At 45.0% G+C, this 20566-nt stretch overlaps 1 protein-coding gene across 2 annotated transcripts in view; it reads left to right on the top strand.

Moving 5' to 3' along the window:
• Window positions 1–20566, top strand: part of plxna1b (plexin A1b) — a 239002-nt gene that overhangs the window by 57382 nt on the left and 161054 nt on the right. For both annotated transcript variants that reach the window (XM_084062474.1, XM_084062475.1), the window contains exon 3: window positions 1272–1454. In XM_084062474.1, coding sequence (XP_083918600.1) covers window positions 1272–1454 — 183 coding nt within the window. The remainder of the gene's footprint in view (window positions 1–1271; window positions 1455–20566) is intronic.

Raw genomic sequence — 20566 nt, forward strand, 5'->3', positions numbered from 1 at the left:
AATTTAGGTAGATGGGGGGAGAGAGAGAGAGAGGGAGGAAGAGATGGAGAGAACGAGTGAGAGGACGAGAGTTATCTGTTCTCCTGTGTGGATCAATCAGATGATGTAGTGATAAGACTGTGGATTACACTGCCATTTACACACTCCGCATGTACACACACACACACACACACACACACACACACACACACACACACACACACACACACACACACACACACACACACACACACCCGTTCGCCCCAGTTAACACACTCTGTCACCCGTTCAATCCCACTCTACCAGTTAGGCAACAACTGTTGTCTCCCCACGATACATGAGTATATACATGAACTCTACATCCATCTGTCTTTCGCATGCGCACGCACACGCGCACACACACACGCGCACCCACCACACGCACGCTTGTATGCACAAACACAACACACACACACAACCTCTCAGGAGGCTGATAATATATATAGAGAGAGACCCTCTGGCATGAATAGTGAAGGAATCGTGGGGTCAGTTGATCACCCAGGGCAACCGCTCCCCCCCCACCATCACAGTGGAATTCTCTCCAATGTGTCAGTGGGTCACCCGCGGTCACCAGCACAACAACGTATTGTCACGTCACAGCCATGACCCCGAGCATTAGACTGGTTAAAAGATATTGTTCTAATAGAATGTTTGCCAATGGGAGAATAGGGGAGGGGAGGGTTGGGGGGTTTAAAATACCCTTTGAAAAGGCTATTTAGCACTCAAGATAATCGTATATAGGGTCCATTTTAATGCATGGTAAATCCAGATGATACGCCTATAGCCTACTTGAAGTTTGGTACTGGATCTTGACTAGTTGTAGTTAATAATACCTTCAGACCCTGAGTGTGTTGTGTTGAGTTAAATATACTCATGGAAAGTCAAATTAATTGTACAACTCGTCACATAAACGTGAGAAAACCTTGAGTAACTTAGTATTTTAAAAATATCAAACGATACATTTCAATATTTCCCTATTTTATCACACAAACGGCACATTAAAGAGTCTTCTCTTCTCCCTGCCCCTCCCCTCCCCTCCTCTCCTGAAGGAAGAATGTTATAACTAAAAAGGGCTTGTTTCACAATATGTCTTTGTAATCTTTCCATTTGACTTACATATTGACCTGAAGCCATTAAATCGTGTAAGCCAGGGCCAAAGAAACACCCCCAGGCCTGCTTGGAAATGAAATCCGAGCTGTCCTTTGAGATTTTCTCTCGCTCTTCTAACTCCTATATCTGTTTTCCCCTTACAGCCCCTCCAGATAGATGATAACTTCTGTGGCCAGGACTTCAACCAGCCCCTCGGTGGTACCAGCACCATCGAAGGCATCCCTCTCTTCATTGACAAGGACGATGGCATGACATCTGTGGCTGCTTATGACTACCGTGGCAACACTGTGGCCTTCACCGGCACACGCAATGGCAAGATGAAGAAGGTAAGGACAGACATACTGCATTCTGTACTCACGTGACTTTCTGTTTTGTTTTCTGGATCTGTGTGTTTTTTTGTTAGTTTCTTTGGCTCGTGTTGTGTGGAATTAATAGAGTGTGTGTGTGTGTGTGTGTGTGTGTGTGTGTGTGTGTGTGTGTGTGTGTGTGTGTGTGTGTGTGTGTGTGTGTGTGTGTGTGTGTGTGTGTGTGTGTGTGTGTGTGTGTGTGTGTGTGTGTGTGTGTGTGCGTGCACGTGCGTGAGCGTGCACATACAAGCACTCCAGTATAATGTTATGAGTTTATACAAGTCAAGCATTTGTTTTGCCACTTGGGATTTTTATGGACGTCTGTCAATTATGACTTATTTAGTGACATATTTTCTATCTTTTTTTATCTCATGTATTTGTAGCTGTTGGTAGTTATCAGGGCTATTGTGTGTTTGGATAGTGTGTCTGTGGGGGGGCTTTATGAATGTAGGTTAAGTCTGTAAGAGAGCTGCACTTTTACAGTCTAATCTTTATGCATTTACACACCGAGCTCTCAGCGTGACGACGGCGCTTTTGTCGTAAGATTAAACACCGCCGACGCCCTTTTCTGCAGAGTATCCCATTACCAAACAGATAACACCGGTGCCTTTTTTTAAAGCCCCGTTCCCTTAACAAGCAGTTTAAAGCAACGCTCCTACCAGTCCGTCATCGATTGTCATGTTCGTCATGTGTTGGGAGCATAAAACGCTACAGCTAAGCACCACTTACAGCCTCACGCACGTTTCACGATCAATTCAAACGTCTACGAAATTCACTCACTGCAGCTGGGAGGCGGGCGTGTGGGGGGGAGGGGGGGGGGGGCTCAGTTTTATGGCATCGTCTAATGTGAATGGATGTGTGGAAAGCAGGGACAGAGGGATAGATAGAAAGTGGTCTGGCATAGGTTCTGACTTCTGGTTCTGGCCTCTGCTGTACTCGTGGTCTTTGCTCTGTCTAGCAGCAGGTGACGTGTGAGGTGAGGAGCACGTCTGGCCATTTTGGTTTAGTCCATGGGTGTTCTGCTGGATCCATCCGGCGGTTGCTATGACATGAGGCAGAGTGCAATGCCTGACACGGAATGCTAGACCGTTTTAATTATATGCTTCTATAATAATTGGTTGCATCTCTAATGTGGGGAGTGTGTGTGTGTGTGTGTGTGAGAGAGAGAGTGTATGCTTTCTTACTTGTAAATGTCTTGCGAGCGTCTGTGCTCATGTGATATAATTATAATTCCCCTGTATTCTCTTGTCTAATTCTCTTGGTTGAAATTGTGTATCATATAGAACATGGTCATGTTAATGACAGTGTGTTAGCTTGTGTGTTCCTGTGGTTTTGTTCGTGTAAGAGCACATTCATGTGATATGTTATAATTGTAATTCTCTTGGCTTAATAAGCTTTCTCTGTACATAACTGATGTGTTAGTGACCCTGTATAATTTGTGTGTGTGTGCGTGAGTGCGTCTATAGAGGGCAGAGATCTCAGGGTAGATGGTAGCTCATTGGAATTCAGCCCCCTTCCCTGCACTGTTCGCGACTTGACATCCATTCAACATTATGAATGTATAATCAGTGTGTGTGTGTGTGTGTGTGTGTGTGTGTGTGTGTGTGTGTGTGTGTGTGTGTGTCACTCACAGTATGCATAATAATGTGAAGTCTTCTGGTTGCATGCATTTGCTGTGTGTTTGTGAAACAGACGGGCACCTATTGCACACCTTTCCCCTCTTTGGTGAGCCTTTTGAAGGTTTCTTCCTCTTTTTTTTATCCGTCAAGGTTTTTTTTTCCCCTGTGAATTTTCCTTTGCCTGATTGGGGGTCTATCGACATGGGTGTCATTTGGTTTCCGTTTGTTAATTTTCTGTTATTGCTTGCTTTTCAAAGGGCCTTTCCATAGTTTCCACACGTGCGTGTGTGTGCATGTGTGCACACATAGAAATGAATGTCCCCCTTGAATAATTAACTGTGTGAGCATACGTCAGTGCATTAATATATTGTTATTGGATCATACGTTGAGTGCTTCTCTCTCTCCAGGCATATGCATGCTAGTGTTTATTGTTTGTTTGCGAATGTGCAAAAGGCGAGATGCAATGACAGAGCGCTTTCCAGCTCCCAGTTGAATGAATGGAGGAATGAGTGAGTTGAGTTCAGAGTTGAAATGGGGGAGAAATTGTGTTCAATGTGTGTTTATGTAGCCATGCCTGAGTGTGAGTATGAGCGAGAGAGGGAGAGAGATGTATAGATGGTGGTGTATAGTGTGTGGTCTTCAGGGACCTATTTCCCTAGAGTGTTGCACAAGCACAATTACACAGAAAGAATGAGAGTGAAGATAACGGAAACGGAATGAGATGGTTGGGTAGATATTCATTTACCATCTTCGCTGCCAGTGCATCAGTCCCTTAGCAAGAGAAAAATATAGTCATTGTCCACACAGAGTTATATTGGTGCTTGGTTTTTACATTTAGTGAAAGACGTTGATGATGGACACAATTTACACTACAGGTACCATCTCTACTGTCACACGTACAAAGTGTTCTTTGACATTGTTGTGAGCGTTTGTTTGTTGCCCTTCATGGCTCCAGACACAGGCTGCACGGTAAGGCCATTGTGTCGGTGATTCATTAATGAATTTTAGGCCAAACTACATGGTTCCTGGCTCACCCTGTCGAAGTCATCATGCACAAAAAATAAATAACGTGCTTAAAAATGTCCCTAATGAATTCCCTGTGCTCTCAAACAGACACGTGCGAGCGTGTACGCGCCTGCATGCAGATACGCACACAGGAAGCTTTTACAAACAAGTCTCGATCTGATAGGGCACAGAGAGGCGAGATAGAGTGAGAGGAAGTGAAGGAGATGGAGAGGAGAGAGGGGGTGATATAGAGAGTGGAAGTGGAGAGAAAGGAGGCATGTTGGCCAGGCTAGGCGTAATGAAGATGATGGTATCCACTAGTGTAATTGGCTAATTCCAGCGGTCAAGGACACCGGGGTGGATTGGCCATCAACTCCATGGTCTATTTAAGCCACTCTGTTTGTCAATGTCCATTCATCTCTCCTCTGACTCTCTCGCTCCCTGTTCGTCAGGGTCTGTTGCTGTTCATCTCTCTGCTGACTCCCACTCTGACTTTCATTCTCTCTCTCTCTCTCTCTCTCTCTCTCTCTCTCTCTCTCTCTGTCTCTCTCTCCCTCTGTCTCTCTCTGACTCTCTCTGACTCTCACTCCCCCCTCTCTCTAGCGTGCGTGCGTGCGTGCCAAGGCCGCTGCCACACACACACACGCAAGCACACACGCACGTGCGTGTGTGTGTGTGGCAGTGGCCTTGGCCTCAGCTGTGGGGGTTTCAGTGACTATGCAATGTAGTCAGCAGATGGAGATTCCCTCTTTGTGTTTTCATTCAGCTACTCTGGGCCACTTCTGCATGTTAAGGGACTGTTGAGCACACACAATGCACACCATGCTCCAACACACACACACACACACACACACACACACACACACACACACACACACACACACACACACACACACACACACACACACACACACACACACACACACACACACACACACACACACACACACACACACACACACACACACACAATAGAAGGTCTGAGGGGAACGAACATGAGAGTGGATCCCAGTGGATAATTCTACACACACACACACACACGGACGGACGGATGGACGCTTTAGCATTCTTCAGCTGGCTATCCACTGGGGGTCGATGTGTGCCATCTGTTGTGTGTGTGTGTGTGTGTGTGCCAGGTGGTATGTGCCCCTTATGCCAGCACTGTGTCCATTATGGCCATGCCAGGCTCAGGTGGGCAGAGGGAGCACTGCTCCAGGCCAGGGCCTCTTCCTCTGTGAAGAATATGAATAGAACTGCAAGCCCGAAGAGAGAGAGAGAGGACACGTGATTACAATGCTAGGAGGGTATTACAGTACATGGAATTATCACAGGTTAATCGATAGGCTTATAATCATAATCGTTAGTTCATAACAGCCAATGCCAAATAGAATTTGACTTGTCATGGGTGTTTTATATGTAAAAAACTACAGCAAAAACACTTGGCAGTGTGCCTGGACTAAATCACTTGTGTCTTATGATAAATCTGTCTCGGTACCAAACCATTTTTTCTCACCTTAACTGTTTTAGAGGCATAATTGCCATAGATGAATTTAGACTTTATAAAGTGATTGTATAATGGAAATGATGCAAGGTCAAAGTCAAATTACACTTATATAATGCACCTTTACATAAATGCTTCCCCCACCCTTTTTAGTGTGTGCATATTCCTCCACCTTCAGCTACGTGGTTTTTGGTGCTAATGTGACTGGTCACAGAGTGTCATTGGTGGAGACACAGGGTTGTGTTCATTGGTCACAGAGAGTCATTAGTGGAGACACAGGGTTGTGTTCATTGGTCACAGAGAGTCATTGGTGGAGACACAGGGTTGTGTTCATTGATGTGTTCCTTCAGGACACTGTGTCACGGCTTAATTGACTGACCATTGTTATTATTGTGGCACATAATACTTGCCTTGTCAAGCTGTGTGTGTGTGTGTACACAGATGGCGCCTCCATTATGATACGTACATACGCACATACTTGCAAACATACTGTATGTACGTACAAACCCTATACATCCATCTATCTCACTTTCTCCCTGGAACCTCCCTGTGGTTAGTGTTCACTCAGACCAGGGACATCATTAGCCCAAGTCCCTGGGTTTTGTGAAATGGCAGACACGCACGCACGCGCACACGCACACGCACACACACGCTCACACACAAGGGAGAAGAGGTACAAGGAACCATGCAAGTGCTACACCTCAATGGACCCTCTAGCGATGGGACTCTATCAGTCTGTCTGTCTGTCTCTCAGAGTTAAACACTCAGGATTTGACAGGTCCTTGGGGATAAAGGGAGATGGAAAGGAGGAGGAACAGAAGAAAGAAATAAATGGTTGGAAGGATAGAGAGAGAAGGTGATGTGTGTTCCCTGTCTGTCTGGGCTCATTCCTGGACATGATGGGTACGGTGCCATGTTGATGTACAGCCTCCCTGCCTCTGCTCTTATTTCCTCACCAGCTCCTTATGTTGTGTGGCATCCTTCTGCTCGAGAAGATAACGGATCTATTCGTCTTAAAAGAGAGAGTAACAGATTTGAAACATGTCTCTGCCAGGTCAGTTATGTTATTGTGGCCTCCTGGTGGCACTATAATAGGCCAATGTGAAAAGGGTGCCATTTCTTCCTTGGCCTTTCATTGAGGCATTTTTCCCCCAATTTTTTTTGTGCAAAAATCAACCTGCTGGTGGCGCTATAACAGGCCAATGTGAAACATTTGGGGCAGAGGTTCTGCTCTGGTGCACAGTTTCGCTGCCATCGGGCCAACGGTGCCGGAGATATAGTATACATTTAACAGTAGAAAGGCTCCCCAAGCAAATATTCGTAGATGTTTATGAATCCTAGACATTTACAATGTCCGTTGTTGCACTTCACACAGTGTCACTGTTGCAGACGTAGGGTTGGGTGACACTCTGAGAACATGAGATTTCTAAATAACTGAATTTCATTTGGTTATTTAGATCAGTTATTGACAACAACCGTCTGCTGTTCAGAAATAACAGACCACAGAATATGTTGGATTGACCAATCAGAATCAGGTATTCAAAGACCGATGTAATAAAGGCCAGAATTGTACCAAGTAGGCTACAGGATGTACAGCTAGCAACTTCCGCCACAAAATGTCTTGTTCAATCATTTTCTTTTACACATCCACCAGCCCTTTCCTTTTCCGAGTCATTTCCATATAATTATATAAAATGTTATGGACTCGTTTGTAAGGTTCTAAAGCTGTTCATTATCTGTTGCTCTCTCTTTAAATCGTCATAGTACTGTAGTGTGTGTGTGTGTGTGTGTGTGTGTGTGTGTGTGTGTGTGTGTGTGTGTGTGTGTGTGTGTGTGTGTGTGTGTGTGTGTGTGTGTGTGTGTGTGTGTGTGTGTGTGTGTGTGTGTGTGTGTGTGTGTGTGTGTGTGTGTGTGTTGTTTGACTCAGCCGGCTGAGCCACGGGTTACTTGGCCCTGGCAGCAGCACAGTGGCTGGCTTTGTGTGGAAGCTGGCTAGCCTTCGGTCATTAGTTCACACACACACACACACACACACACACACACACACACACACACACTCTCTCTCTATCACATGCGCATATAAACACAAACACAGGGTGGAAGGGCACTGATGTCACAGGAAATTTTCACACAGTTAATTCGTCTTCTCAGAATTCCTAAACGAATCTCAGAATTCCTAAATGAACAGCATAGTGTATCATTTGCAGCGTAGCCCGCTTCTTATAGAACAGCAATTTGGTATCACAGACTTCCCATTAAATCCAGCCTAGTTGAACCTTAATGTGAGCATGACAGTTCCATTACGCATGCTGATCTTTCTATAGCACCTACTATCCTAGCAGGAAACCCATATAGCAGTGTAATTGAAGGCAATATAGACCCAAGCTAGCTATCGTGCCTCCCGTGGATATTGACTGGTCAACCATGGAGGTTCTCATATGCTACTCACTGCGTTAGCTTAGCTAGTGCTCAAGGCTATCACAGCTGCACTCCAGGGAGTGAGAGTGCGGCTGAGTGTGAGAATGAATACGTGTTTGTCTTTTTTGCCGTCTTTTTTTTTGACTGGATGTTTGTGCGTGTGTGTTGCTAAAGCATGTGGCTTTTCATTATCTCCAGTCAATGCAAGCCCAAGTCTTTTTCCCATATGGTGCCATCCGTGTCCCCTCATGTGTCTACACTCAACCTAACAAAGCATACATTTCTATCTGCTTACTGCCCCCCCTCTTATCTTCCTCTCCTATCTCTCAAGCCTCGGAGGGTTGCGTGGGGGGGGGGGGGGGGGGCGCATGTGACTTTAGTGACTTCAGTGACTTCAGGCCTAGGGCGTCTCCGCTTCCTTGCGTGTGCACGACATGTGTCGTGGCTCAAGGCTGATTTATTGTTAGTTGCGCGTCGGCGTCATGCACCGAAAATACCCGATCTAAGCTCAGAACGCGTACGCATTCTGAGCTTGTAGATCGTCTATTTTCGACTTGTGACACTGACACTTAACTAAGTATAACTGAGGCTTTAAGGTGCTCAAACTGTGTCTGAATCTGAAGGGCATCCGTGATGCGGGCATTGTAGGGGTTCCAACTGAACCGGCTACTGTGAGCTACTATAATGACAGTAGAAATACGTTTCCTACACTTGCCCATCGAAAGGGGAGAGAAATAATTGTTCAGGGAGAGGGATGGGAACGGAGTAGAGCTTCGATGCTTCACTGCTCTCGCTCATTAACTCTCCTCGTCTCCATCCCTCTCTCTCTTCCTCTCTCTCTCCGCCTCTCTCATCTGCTGCTTACTTATTCTCTTTCCTCTCTCCATCATTTTGACACTTTTTTTGATCAAAGACTCCGTGTTCTGATAATAACCGTGCGTTTGTCGAAAGTGAAGCGCTCACTGTTTTCCTGGAACCACTGTACTCGTCAAGGAGCACGATGCTACATATGTTGTAGAGATGCATAGAAAAACATGCATACTATATGCTTGCCTGGGTTTGCATGTGTCCGCACGTTCACGCGTGTGCGTGCGCACACACACACACACACACACAATCCCAGACACACACACACACAACCCCAGACACACACACACAGAAAGGGGAGTAGCACTTGGGGCGTAAGGTTAGACAGTAATGAGGGGTCTTAAAAGATTTAACACCAGGCCACACATGCACAGTGCACGCACACACACACACACTTACAACCGTGCGTGTGCACACACACACACACACACACACACACACACACACACACACACACACACACACACACACACACACACACACGCACACGTACACACACTCACACTCACACTCACACACACAGACACACACACATCCACCTACGCAGTCTCACTAAGCCAGTAACCCCAGATCTGTAACCCCAGATCCCTGTCTTATAATACCCCATCTGTCATAATGACTCCTATCTTAAATTATACTTTTATGAACTGTCTATTCTATTGTCCCCGTATCAAAATGGAACTGGATTTTAATGCTGACAATTGTAATATTTTATGCTCAAAGCTAGCTTCTTTTTTTTTTTTTTATCACAAAGGATCATGTTATCTACAGCACTGGTTCTCAAAAATGTTCATGTGAAGGACCCCCTAAATTGATATGTACTTGGCCATGGAACCCCCCCCCCCCCCTGAACCCCACTTTGAGAACCAACAATCTACAGGCTTATATGTACAGTATTGTGTGTGTTGTGTAACGTTTGCGACTGTGCTCCTTGACATTTGCCACCTCGCTGTTCTCAACTTAATTTTCTACAACTACTAGGGGATAATGAAGCAAACTACTGTATAGTGTATCTGAGAGAAGGAAAGAGAGGAGTGAAATTGAACAGGAGCGAAGAGAGAGAGGGAGAGGAAGAGAGAGAGAGAGAGAGATGAATAATGAATGGGCTGTGTGGAAATACATTTTTTAAGAGAAGATTATAAGAGTGTAGATGCAGCCTGGAATGCTCACATGATCCAACAAAGACTAGGCCAGCCTTTTTTTCTAGGTCATCATCACCATTAGCCGACATTGGATAGATCACAACATCAAAGACCTTGTGCTTTTCAGAACATGTGTTCAAAGTTAGGCCAAGAAGACTGTTTTCATATTCCTTTTGCTTTAATTTTTTTTTTAAACTTATATTTTTTCCTCCTCACTTGTGCTCATTTGTCAGCAGGGGCTGTCCAAACTGATTGAATTGTAGATAAGTAGTTTTTTTTGTGTGTTATGTTCCATACAGTTGCTGCATTGCTGTAGTGGAACAACTGGCAGACGTAACGCTTTTAATTGTTCGTCATTGGTTTGGCAATGCCACGGCATTATTTTGGACCCAGAATTCAATATTGGCACAATTTGGCAGTGTGTGGCCATTGGTCTCAGAATTGGCATTGGGACACTGTTTGTGTGCCTGTAGAGAGTGAAGTTGTGGGTAGAGTGGGGGGGGGGGATTAGTGACCTGGCATAGCTCTGCCCATGCCAACTGGCTCAGGCAAGGGCACACCTGGTGCCTGGCACATTGCCAGGGCGTGGGCTCACGCACTTTTGGCAAGGTACCGACTAGCATGGAGACAAGAATGGAACTAGCATCAACAAGACTAAGGGGCCGTCCACACCAAGAATGATAACTATGAATATAACTATAATTACAATAATGAAATGAGCATCCACACTGATGAACAATAATGTTCTGCAAACATGTTGAACGTGAGTGATGTGACTTGACTTGACAGCCAGTAAATTTAGATGGATTTTGATTGTCAGCGTTTCTATAATCGTTCATAAAATCACTCTGAAAGTCAACCCAATGATAGCGTTCACCACTGTCATTGTCATTGTAGTTGTGGTGAGGACTCTGCCATCCACTTGAGTTAGAATCATTTTAAAAACAATATATTTATAGTTATCATTATCATTCTTGGTGTGGACTTAATAAAATGGCTGTGAGCCTTGGACTACCAACAAACAAATTGACCAGAGTTTTAGACTTGAGTGACACAACAGAATACCACATCAAGAAGTCAGGAGTATGCACATATGTGTGTACATGCACACCATTCATGCTTACGCATGCCGTTGTAGTTAAGGCCAGTCAGAGCACATGCCTTGGCTAACACTGAACTGTCTTTTGAGAAAAATCGATATCTCTTCTTTCTACTGTGTATACACACACACACACACACACACACGCACACACACAATGCAACGCTACCTAAATCTCTGTAAAAACAGGGTGTGAAGTGCTCCTTCATCTCCATTACATCAAATGACGAGTGTAAATTAGTGTAAACACGTGAGCATCCTATTAGCTAATCTACTGTGAAGAATAAGGAAAATCATCAGACATGCACACTGCTGCCTCCACAGAGGCATCTGTAGCGTTTCTTTTTTTTTATCAGATTACCCATTTCCGAGCTAATAGATTCTTAATAGATTGCTTTTGATTAGTTCCTCCTGTTTAGTGACATTAAGATGATTAATGTGTGTATAGATGCTAATCCGCATTTGAGCACACAGCACCACTGTACTGCTGAACCAGGTTTTTGGTGTGCGCGTGCATGTGTCTAGGAACATCACATGGTGGTCATATGTTTTGAGAGCATTTCAGGGCCACCGTGTTCACACGGGCCCCGTGCTCTCTCCTGTCACTCGCACACTCATGCACAAAAAATACCCTTGAGCCGCAGACTCACAAAAACAACCCCCAAAACAACCCTCTCCCTCCCCCATCCTCCTCCCTAGCACAGCATGGTACAATCACATGCTGTCTAACTAATTATCCTTCACCCCCTTGGAGGGACAGCTTTAGCCTTGAGGCTGCCCACAACACTAGCTAGCTATCTGACTCTCTAACTGCCCGCTAGCTTGCCTGGTTCAGCCCCACTATACTAGCATACAGCCCATTGCTGACCCTGCGGCTAATCCTGTTAGTAGCTAAGAGATAGCGATAGCTGCGTCGGAAAGCCATGCTGGTCCGGTGCCCTTTGGCTAATCTCTCTACCATAACAGTGAGCCAAAGTTAACTCTTGTGAGTTTTTGGCTCACGTTTAGAGTTGCATTGAGGGAGGAAAGGAAGGTGTGTCTAGTGCAGTATTTTATGTCGTGTTGTCGTGACAGGAAGAACTACAGTACCATACTATGTGTTGGTGCTACCATAGCCTAAGCCAAATTATTTAATAAGCTGACCGCTTGGCTTTGCCATTTCTATCCGCCTTAACCCCTTAAATGATGAAGAATTTGGCATTAAAGAGAGCTTTCTGACTGGCTGCATGTCTCTCTCCTCTCCCAGTTATGCCTTTTAAGTGAAACCGTGTGTGCGTGTGTGTGAGAGAGAGAGATAGAGGGAGGGGGAGAGAGAGAGCCTCTCATCTCCACTGTAAAATATTTATCCATCCTTCTTTTAGTTCAGAAGCAGCATTTAATTAGTCATATGTGCGCATGCCTCACTATTTCTCCCCCTCTCGTATCTCCCAGTTTTCTCTCTCTCTTCCTTCTCCCCCTCTTCTCTTTTCTCCATGGGAGTAATCATTAGTTGACTGGCTGATTGCATCTATTCCCTAGGCTAGCATTTGTTTGTCGTGAATCTCCCTCTTTCGTTTCTTCCCTCGTTCCTTCCTTCCCTCCCTCCCTCCCTCCCTCTCTCTCTGTGTTTCACTCACTCTCCCACCCTTCATTTTTCTCATTCACCCCCCCCCTTCTCTGTCTCTTGCTGCTATGCTCCCCTCTGTTACTACCACTTCTATTCTATTGCTAAAACTGTCACAAACATTGGTTTGGGCTTCAGCTTTTGCATGCCAGTGTGTACTTGCATGTGCCCATGCGTACGTAGTTCGTACACACACACACACACACACACACACACACACACACACACACACACACACACACACACACACACACACACACACACACACACACACACACACACACACACACACACACACACACACACACACACACACACACAACCCCCTCCATATCTTCTCTATAGCATTAATTGAATGGTGTCAGACTAATTTTGCCAACACCAATTACACACTTCCCTATTACCGTACATTTAATTGGTCATTTAGCTTGACAACCACTCACAGGGTGCCAGGTGCTCTCTTACAGCTCCGGCAGCCATTTTGGAGCCACTTTGCTCTTCCCTGTGGATTTTACAATGGTCTGGCCAGCTACTGATGCTGCCAAAAGCCAAGATGGTTGGGATCTGGTAATGGATGGCTGGGGGAGAGTTAATTCTACTTAGTCTCCCCCTCTCCCCCGCCCCACCTGTCTGTCTGTCTGTCTGTCTGTCTGTCCATCCATCCCATCAGCCTCCTCCTCGTCCCTTATTCCTTCCATCCTTTCAGCCCACTCCTCATCCCTTCTTCCAGCCCCATCTCCCATCCATGTGCTACTGCTGGATTAAGCTAATTAAAGCACTGGAAGCAGCGTCCCTGGAGAGATGATACACACACACACACACACACACACACACACACACACACACACACACACACACACACACACACACACACACACTCACAGGCATGTAGACACACGTCCACTCATTAATGAAGGCAACTACACAGGCGCGCACAATAGAAAGCACATGCAGGAAACACACACACACACACACACATGCACGCATACACACAGATGTGCACAACAGATATATAAGATACTTTGACATACTGCACCACATGAATAATGTTCATTATCAGTGCCCTTAAATTGTTGCAGTTTTTATGTATGATAAATGACACCATATATTCCAATAGGGTGTATTTCACTATTGTTAGACAACAGAAATGCCTTTGTTATCTCCTACACATAAGGAATTCCTCTGGCAAGGTTCACAGATAAAGCAGAAATTGCATGCTGTGAACATATCGCAGACCATGATAGTCTAAAAATAGGCTCAGACTTCTGCTCAGGTGAATTTCAGTGGATTATTGACTATTTATCCGGAACTAAAGCTCGAGTCTCGTCTGCGAAACCGACCCTTATATGCAGTACATGCATCATGTCTGTTGTCTTGGTGTGGAATTCCTCGGGGCCCTGGCCTTTTGCCTGCGTTTGCCTCGGGACTGTCTGCTGCATGTTTGCCCCTTAAAAGCATAGTGCTGTCTATTTATGGGTCAGTGGCAGGGAACCGGGGCGTCATTTGGAGTCCCAAGAGAGGGGGTGGTCATTGCCACCCCCTAGCATTCACATTTAGCCTCAAATTCAGTTATTTTATGTACTGTATGTGTTAATTCTCCACCGTTTTTTTCCCATCGCCCCCCCTTTAATGTCAATTCAATTCCCGTCTACATGTGAAACAACACGTTATAGACACATGTTTTCTTGTCTGCAACAAGAAAACACAAACACACGCACACACACACACACACACACACACACACACACACACACACACACACACACACACACACACACACACACACACACACACACACACACACACACACACACACACACACACACACCACATTTGGGCATGTCATTATAGGTGAACATTTTCAAAAATGAAAATAATTATGATTTATTTTCCAAAATAGTGAAATTAGCTGATCTGTAGATCTGCTATTTTGTCACCCTTTTTTTGCCATACTTTAGTTTTTTATATAATGATACCTCCGGAAGGGAGCTAGTGATATAGAAACAACCCTCTTATGCTAACCTTACATGTGTGCAACCGCCTGCATGTCTGCACCTGTGCGTGTGTGTTTGTGTGTGTATTGCAGTGTGATTTTGATAATGGTTGATTGTGTCTCGGGGCAAAGCATTCTAGTACCCATGCCCTTGCTTCACAGTCAGGCAGTCAAGGTTGATAGAACACATACTGTATATCTGTATGTGAAGTCATATCGCCCTAGTCCTACCGTGCATGTCAGCATGTCGGGCGTATGAGTGAGGGGTCTTTATTGCACGACTTCACATGGCCCTCAAGACAAAAGGGCGGCGAGATTAAAGCGACAGCGTGGAAATCAAGGAAGGAGGCAGGAAGGACGGAGCACATTCATCCTGTCCTGCAGGAAGTGGTGAAGAGAGAGAGAGAGAGAGAGAGAGAGTCGTGTCACTCGGTACAAGGAATTCCTCCTCGGGTGTTTGTCTTCGAGCAGGATATGAACCCGGCCGCCGGAAAACTGGCTGCTTGGGAAAGCTATTGGATTACTGATAACCTTGGAATGGATGGGACTGGACCGAGATTGTGTGTGTGTGTGTGTGAGAGAGAGATGTACAGTATAAAGTTATCAGCAGAATTGTTGTGCACATACACAATAGCCAGGATTTTCTCTCTCTCACGCGTGCACACACACACACACACACACACACACACACACACACACACACACACACACACACACACACACACACACACACACACACACACACACACACACACACACGCACACATTAAAATATGTGCACAAACACTCCCTTGTCATTCCACTGAGTTGTCCTGATGAAGGGGTAACAATGAGCTGGTCTGAACATATCTGCTGAAAATTAACAATTGATTCACGGTTTGCATTATAATTGTTTAAACGTGACCTCGTAGGACAGAATATAATGATGTTTTCTCGTAGGCCCGTACGACTATATACAGTACAGAAGCCAATGCAGTGCTCCTGCTGTGCCTTGGAGATGGCATCGCTATGACTCCACCAAATGCCCCGGAGAATTCCTGTTTTTATTATTGCGCAGAAAGATATTGGAACATTTAACAACACAATATCGTCGCTGTCGGGTGGAAACCTTGTATGTCCAAAACGTTTTTTTCCTTTGCAGGAAAGGGAAAAGAACCCGTGTTCCAATGTATCCAATGTAGTTATTATTTAGTCACAATAAACACGATATTTATAAAACTCACAGACAGACTTCGTTCAAAGCACACAGCAAAAGATTGCCGATCTACAAGCACACAACGCGTCGCGATGCGGCACTTTGTGTGCTTGTAGATCAACGCTTTTTCACTACTTTTGTGTGACACTGTTGTATGACGAAGTTGGGCATTCATTTACAAAAAGTTGAAATATGGAGATACCTGATTTCTGCCCGACAGCAACGATATCACACACACACACACACACACACACACACACACACACACACACACACACACACACACACACACACACACACACACATACCGGCTCCAATAACATGGGGTCTTTACTCTGAGTTGTCTCCAAATCCCCTAGTGGCGGCCCACTCGTTGGTTGCCATAGAAACAGTAGTCAGGACAGCCATGGTGGTGGTTGGATGAGGAAGGAAGGAGAGAGAGACACACACACACACACACACACACACGTTTGTATCACTATACTTGTGAGGACATAATTTTATAAATGCCTACATTTTTAAACCCTAACCCCAAAGCCTGACTTCAAATGCATGCCGGTGTCAAAACGCTCAAAATAGCCGATCTACAAGCTCACAACGTGTCGCGCTGCAACTCGTTGTGAGGTTGCAGATCTGCTTTTTGCGTGTGAGACAAAAGCACAGAAGTAAGGATAAATCAAGCCTAAAAAAACCTTTTAAACCGTCAAAGGACCATTTTCTTGTGAGAAAATTACATTAACGATATCGCAATAATCAAAATATGCTTAAAACTTAAAATGCCACGTTTGTTAACCACTTGAACCCACAGCATCCCTATTCTGGAGGGAACGTTCACAGAAAATTGCCAATCCACAAGCTCACAACGCGTTGTGAGCTTGTAGATCTGCTATTTTTGTGAAGTTGTACTGAATTTGCAGCTCAACAAAGGCTAATTCATCCTAGTGTATGATGGAGAACAATTTCACGTTACGTAAAATCTCTGCGATACGATTATTGTGAGCGTTTTTTATCAAGATAAACGATAATAACGATTATCGTCCCATCCCTAAATACAAGTGTGCGCGTGCGTGCGCGCGCACACACACACACACACACACACACACACACACACACACACACACACACACACACACACACACACACACACACACACACACACACACACACACACACACACACACACACACACACAGTTGTGAGAGTAATGATGGTTGTGATATTGAGGCAGAGGAGTCCCATGTTAGAAGGAAACATACTGTACTGGGAGAGCAGGGGTGGCTGGGAGAGGAAATAAGTGGGCTTGTAGGTCATGTCTACAGTTTTGTGTGTTTGTGTGTGTGTGTGTGTGTGTGTGTGGTGGGGGGGGGGGGGGGGGCGGGAGGGGGTACCTGGGGGAGAAAGAGATACAACTGCAAAGGCAACATACCTTCTCATCATTACATCCCTTGGCGTGTACAGTACATTCAGCGTTTCTGTATGTGAGTCTGTGTGTGTGTGTGTGTGTGCGCACTGTGCATGTGTGCACACACACGTACAGTACATAATGTGTGTGTGCACAGTGCATGCGAGCAGCAGCCTCTCCTTTGAACTGCTCTCTGGTCTGTATTGCCGTGGGGTTGGACAGTAAACCCAACGTTCTGCTGTGGGGAAGGACATCAATGACTAGTGGCATGTTTTGGTTTCTCCCCTGCTGGCTGTAAGCCAGTGAAAAAGTGCTGTTTGCTACAAGCTGTAGCCGAGCTGACAGATCCTTTATGCTGTCAAAGCTTATGCAGAAAGAAATCACAGGAATTTTCTATTTAGGAGGGAATTTTTATGTGACACAAATCATGAATTTGCCTGTGTAGTTAACCCATTAAATTCGGGAACACATCTGTGTCACTTAAGATTTCTTTGGCTATTCAAGAAAAGCAGATATACGAGCTCATAGCGCGGCACCGAGTGCTGCGCTACGAGCTTGTAGATATGGCAACATATGTTTTTTTTTAAACCTGTTAGGATTTAGAAGACATTTGTCCTCAGAATTGAGTCAGATTTTAGTTAAAAACGTTCGCTTTAAAAAACATATAGGCCTAGATTTAAAAACAAAACAAAAACATGATTTTTCAAAAAAACCTAAGCAGATCTACAAGCTCCTAGCTTGTATATCTGCAATTTTTTGAATACCCAAAGTTTAAGATAATGGTTAAAGTGGTTAAAATCTAAAACGCTTTCCCGGTCTTAATGGGTTAAAAACAGGCCATTGAGAAGTCACTTAGACTTTTTCCCTTCCTCTCCCCATCTCTCCTCTCCTCCTATAGACCCAGTCTTTACCCATATTGACTGTGCCACAAAGAACGAATGCACAGCAAGCAGACAGTTGATGTCAGTAGCCCAATGGAAAATCCATAGTTTCATTACAGGCCCAGTGATATGAATGGGGTTTGTCGGCGACCAAGGCTCCATCATGAGCCCTATGGGAGCCAAAATGGCTGCATTTAGAGGTGCAGTGGAGTGGAGCGGAGAGGGAGGCAAAGGGGTCAAGCTGCCACTGGGGCTCCAGTGTGTCAGAGAGAGAGAGAGAGAGAGAGTCAGTGGGATAAAGTTTATGTCCAGTAACTGGCACAGCTGCTATTCTGCCCTTCTCACCTTCCGAGTCTTCTGCCAGACTGTGTGTGTGTGTGTGTGTGTGTGGTGAATGAATCACCTGTCAGAAAATTACACCTTAGACTGACATTTGCACTCTTCCTGTGAATTTCTATCTTCCTCGTTCTCACTCTAGTCCTGTCTAACCCATTGAGACCTGAAGCCGATTCTACATGTCTCCTACATCTCAACAGTATTCTGAAAAACATATGTTTCTATATCAGTGGTGCTCAATCTTTTTCATGTCAAGGACCCCCAACATTATATGTATTTGGCCGCCGACCCCCATCAAAATATTTTGTTCCAGGGACCCCCCAGAAGCAAAGATTTGAGTAAAAAATGTTCGCTTTAGAAATATATATATTCAAAGATTTGCACACATTTTCACGATTTTTCAAAAATAGCAGATCTACAAGCTCATAGCGCGGCACTCGGTGCCGCGCTATGAGCTTGTATATCTGCTATTTTTGAATAGCCAAAGTGTAAAATAATGCTTTTTAGCTCAAATCTAAAAATGACACAGTTCCAGGTCTTAATGGGCTAAACTGGTACTCTGGCACGCGCAACACCCTGGCCTAGTGCTGAATTCTGAGCGTTGTTGTTTTTTTATTTGTTATTTTATTTCATTAAATAGCAGCGACAGCATTACATCTTTGTTCCTGTTAGGACTTGTGTGAATGCCAACCTTCCATGCCTTGGCATCAGGCCTTCCCCCTGGCACAGGGCCTGCACTTCAACAAATCACAGTCCATACCTCACCTCAGCAGTAAAGAATTCCAACTTTGTCTCCTAATTGTCCCTCCATCTTCTTAGCCACTTGAACCCTTGCATCCCTATTCTGGGTGGAACATTTGGCCAAAATAGCAGATCTACAAGCCCACAACATTGTCACATTGGGACACTTTGTGAACTTGTAGATGGGCTTTTTTAGAGATTTGGTGTAGAGAAAAGATCAGATTCCGATATTTTGTGCCAGGGATTTAAAAAAATAGCAGATCTATAAGCTCATAGCGCAGCTCGGTGCCGCACTATGAGCTTGTATATCTTCTATTTTTGAATATAGCCAAAGCATAAAATATGGTTAAAGTGGCTAAAATGATTGTTGATGCTATATTAACTCATTTTGCCCCCCAAGGATCCCTGGGGGTCCCCGGACCCCACTTTGAGCACCAATGACATAGAGGGTCCCAGGAAGTGACATGTTGCCCAATTCATATCCACAATAGAGGCTCCATCTGTTTTCCATCTGAGAAAATCGAGGAGAGGCAGCCACGGCATGGAAGCACTTAGAGTTATTGGAAACGGCATGAGGTGAGTTCATCTATGAAGGTATATTAGGCTAGGCAGCGCCTGCAAGGAAAGTCTTGTGGTTTGCTCCCGTGGGTGATTGAGCTGAGAGGCAGGCTTTAAGGGAAATGAGCTTTCGATTGGACCCCTCTGATAAAGATGCAGGGTTGTAATTGTTGCTGACCTCTATGGACCGAACATCAGGTGTTTTCTCTCTTCGTCCAAGTCTCTCTCTCTCTCTCTCTCTCTCTCTGACATCACTCATCGTGTCCATACATCTTTAGCTATCGTTCCAGCCACCTCACCTATTTTCCCAGTGATTTGACAACTGTTGACATTCTCGCAATCTACTGTACAATGTACCTGCCTAGGTGATATGATTCTAAACTGGTGTGTGGACAACAAGCCAATTCCTCTAAAAGAGAGAGAGTGAGAAGCGAGGGAGGGATTAGCGGCGAGAGGAGAGAGGGATGAGTGGAGAGGCGACACACACGTTTAATCAGTCTGATTGCTCAGGGCTTTGGCTCCATTCATTGCATCATCTCTCTAATGCATTGGACCTGCGTCACTCTGGGTGTAGAGGTGCACGTCTCAGTGTGTGTGTGTGTATGTGTGTGTGTGTGTGTGTGTGTGTCATGCCATTTTTTAAGAGTCCTGGGTGCTCAGTTGAAAGCCACAAAGTGCATGACTAAAATGTGACGCAAACCATCATGGTTGTTTACCAAAGCGTTTGAGAT

This window comes from Gymnoscopelus microlampas (genome assembly GCF_963454915.1).
Source record: "Gymnoscopelus microlampas genome assembly, chromosome: 7".
Lineage (NCBI taxonomy): Eukaryota > Metazoa > Chordata > Actinopteri > Myctophiformes > Myctophidae > Gymnoscopelus > Gymnoscopelus microlampas.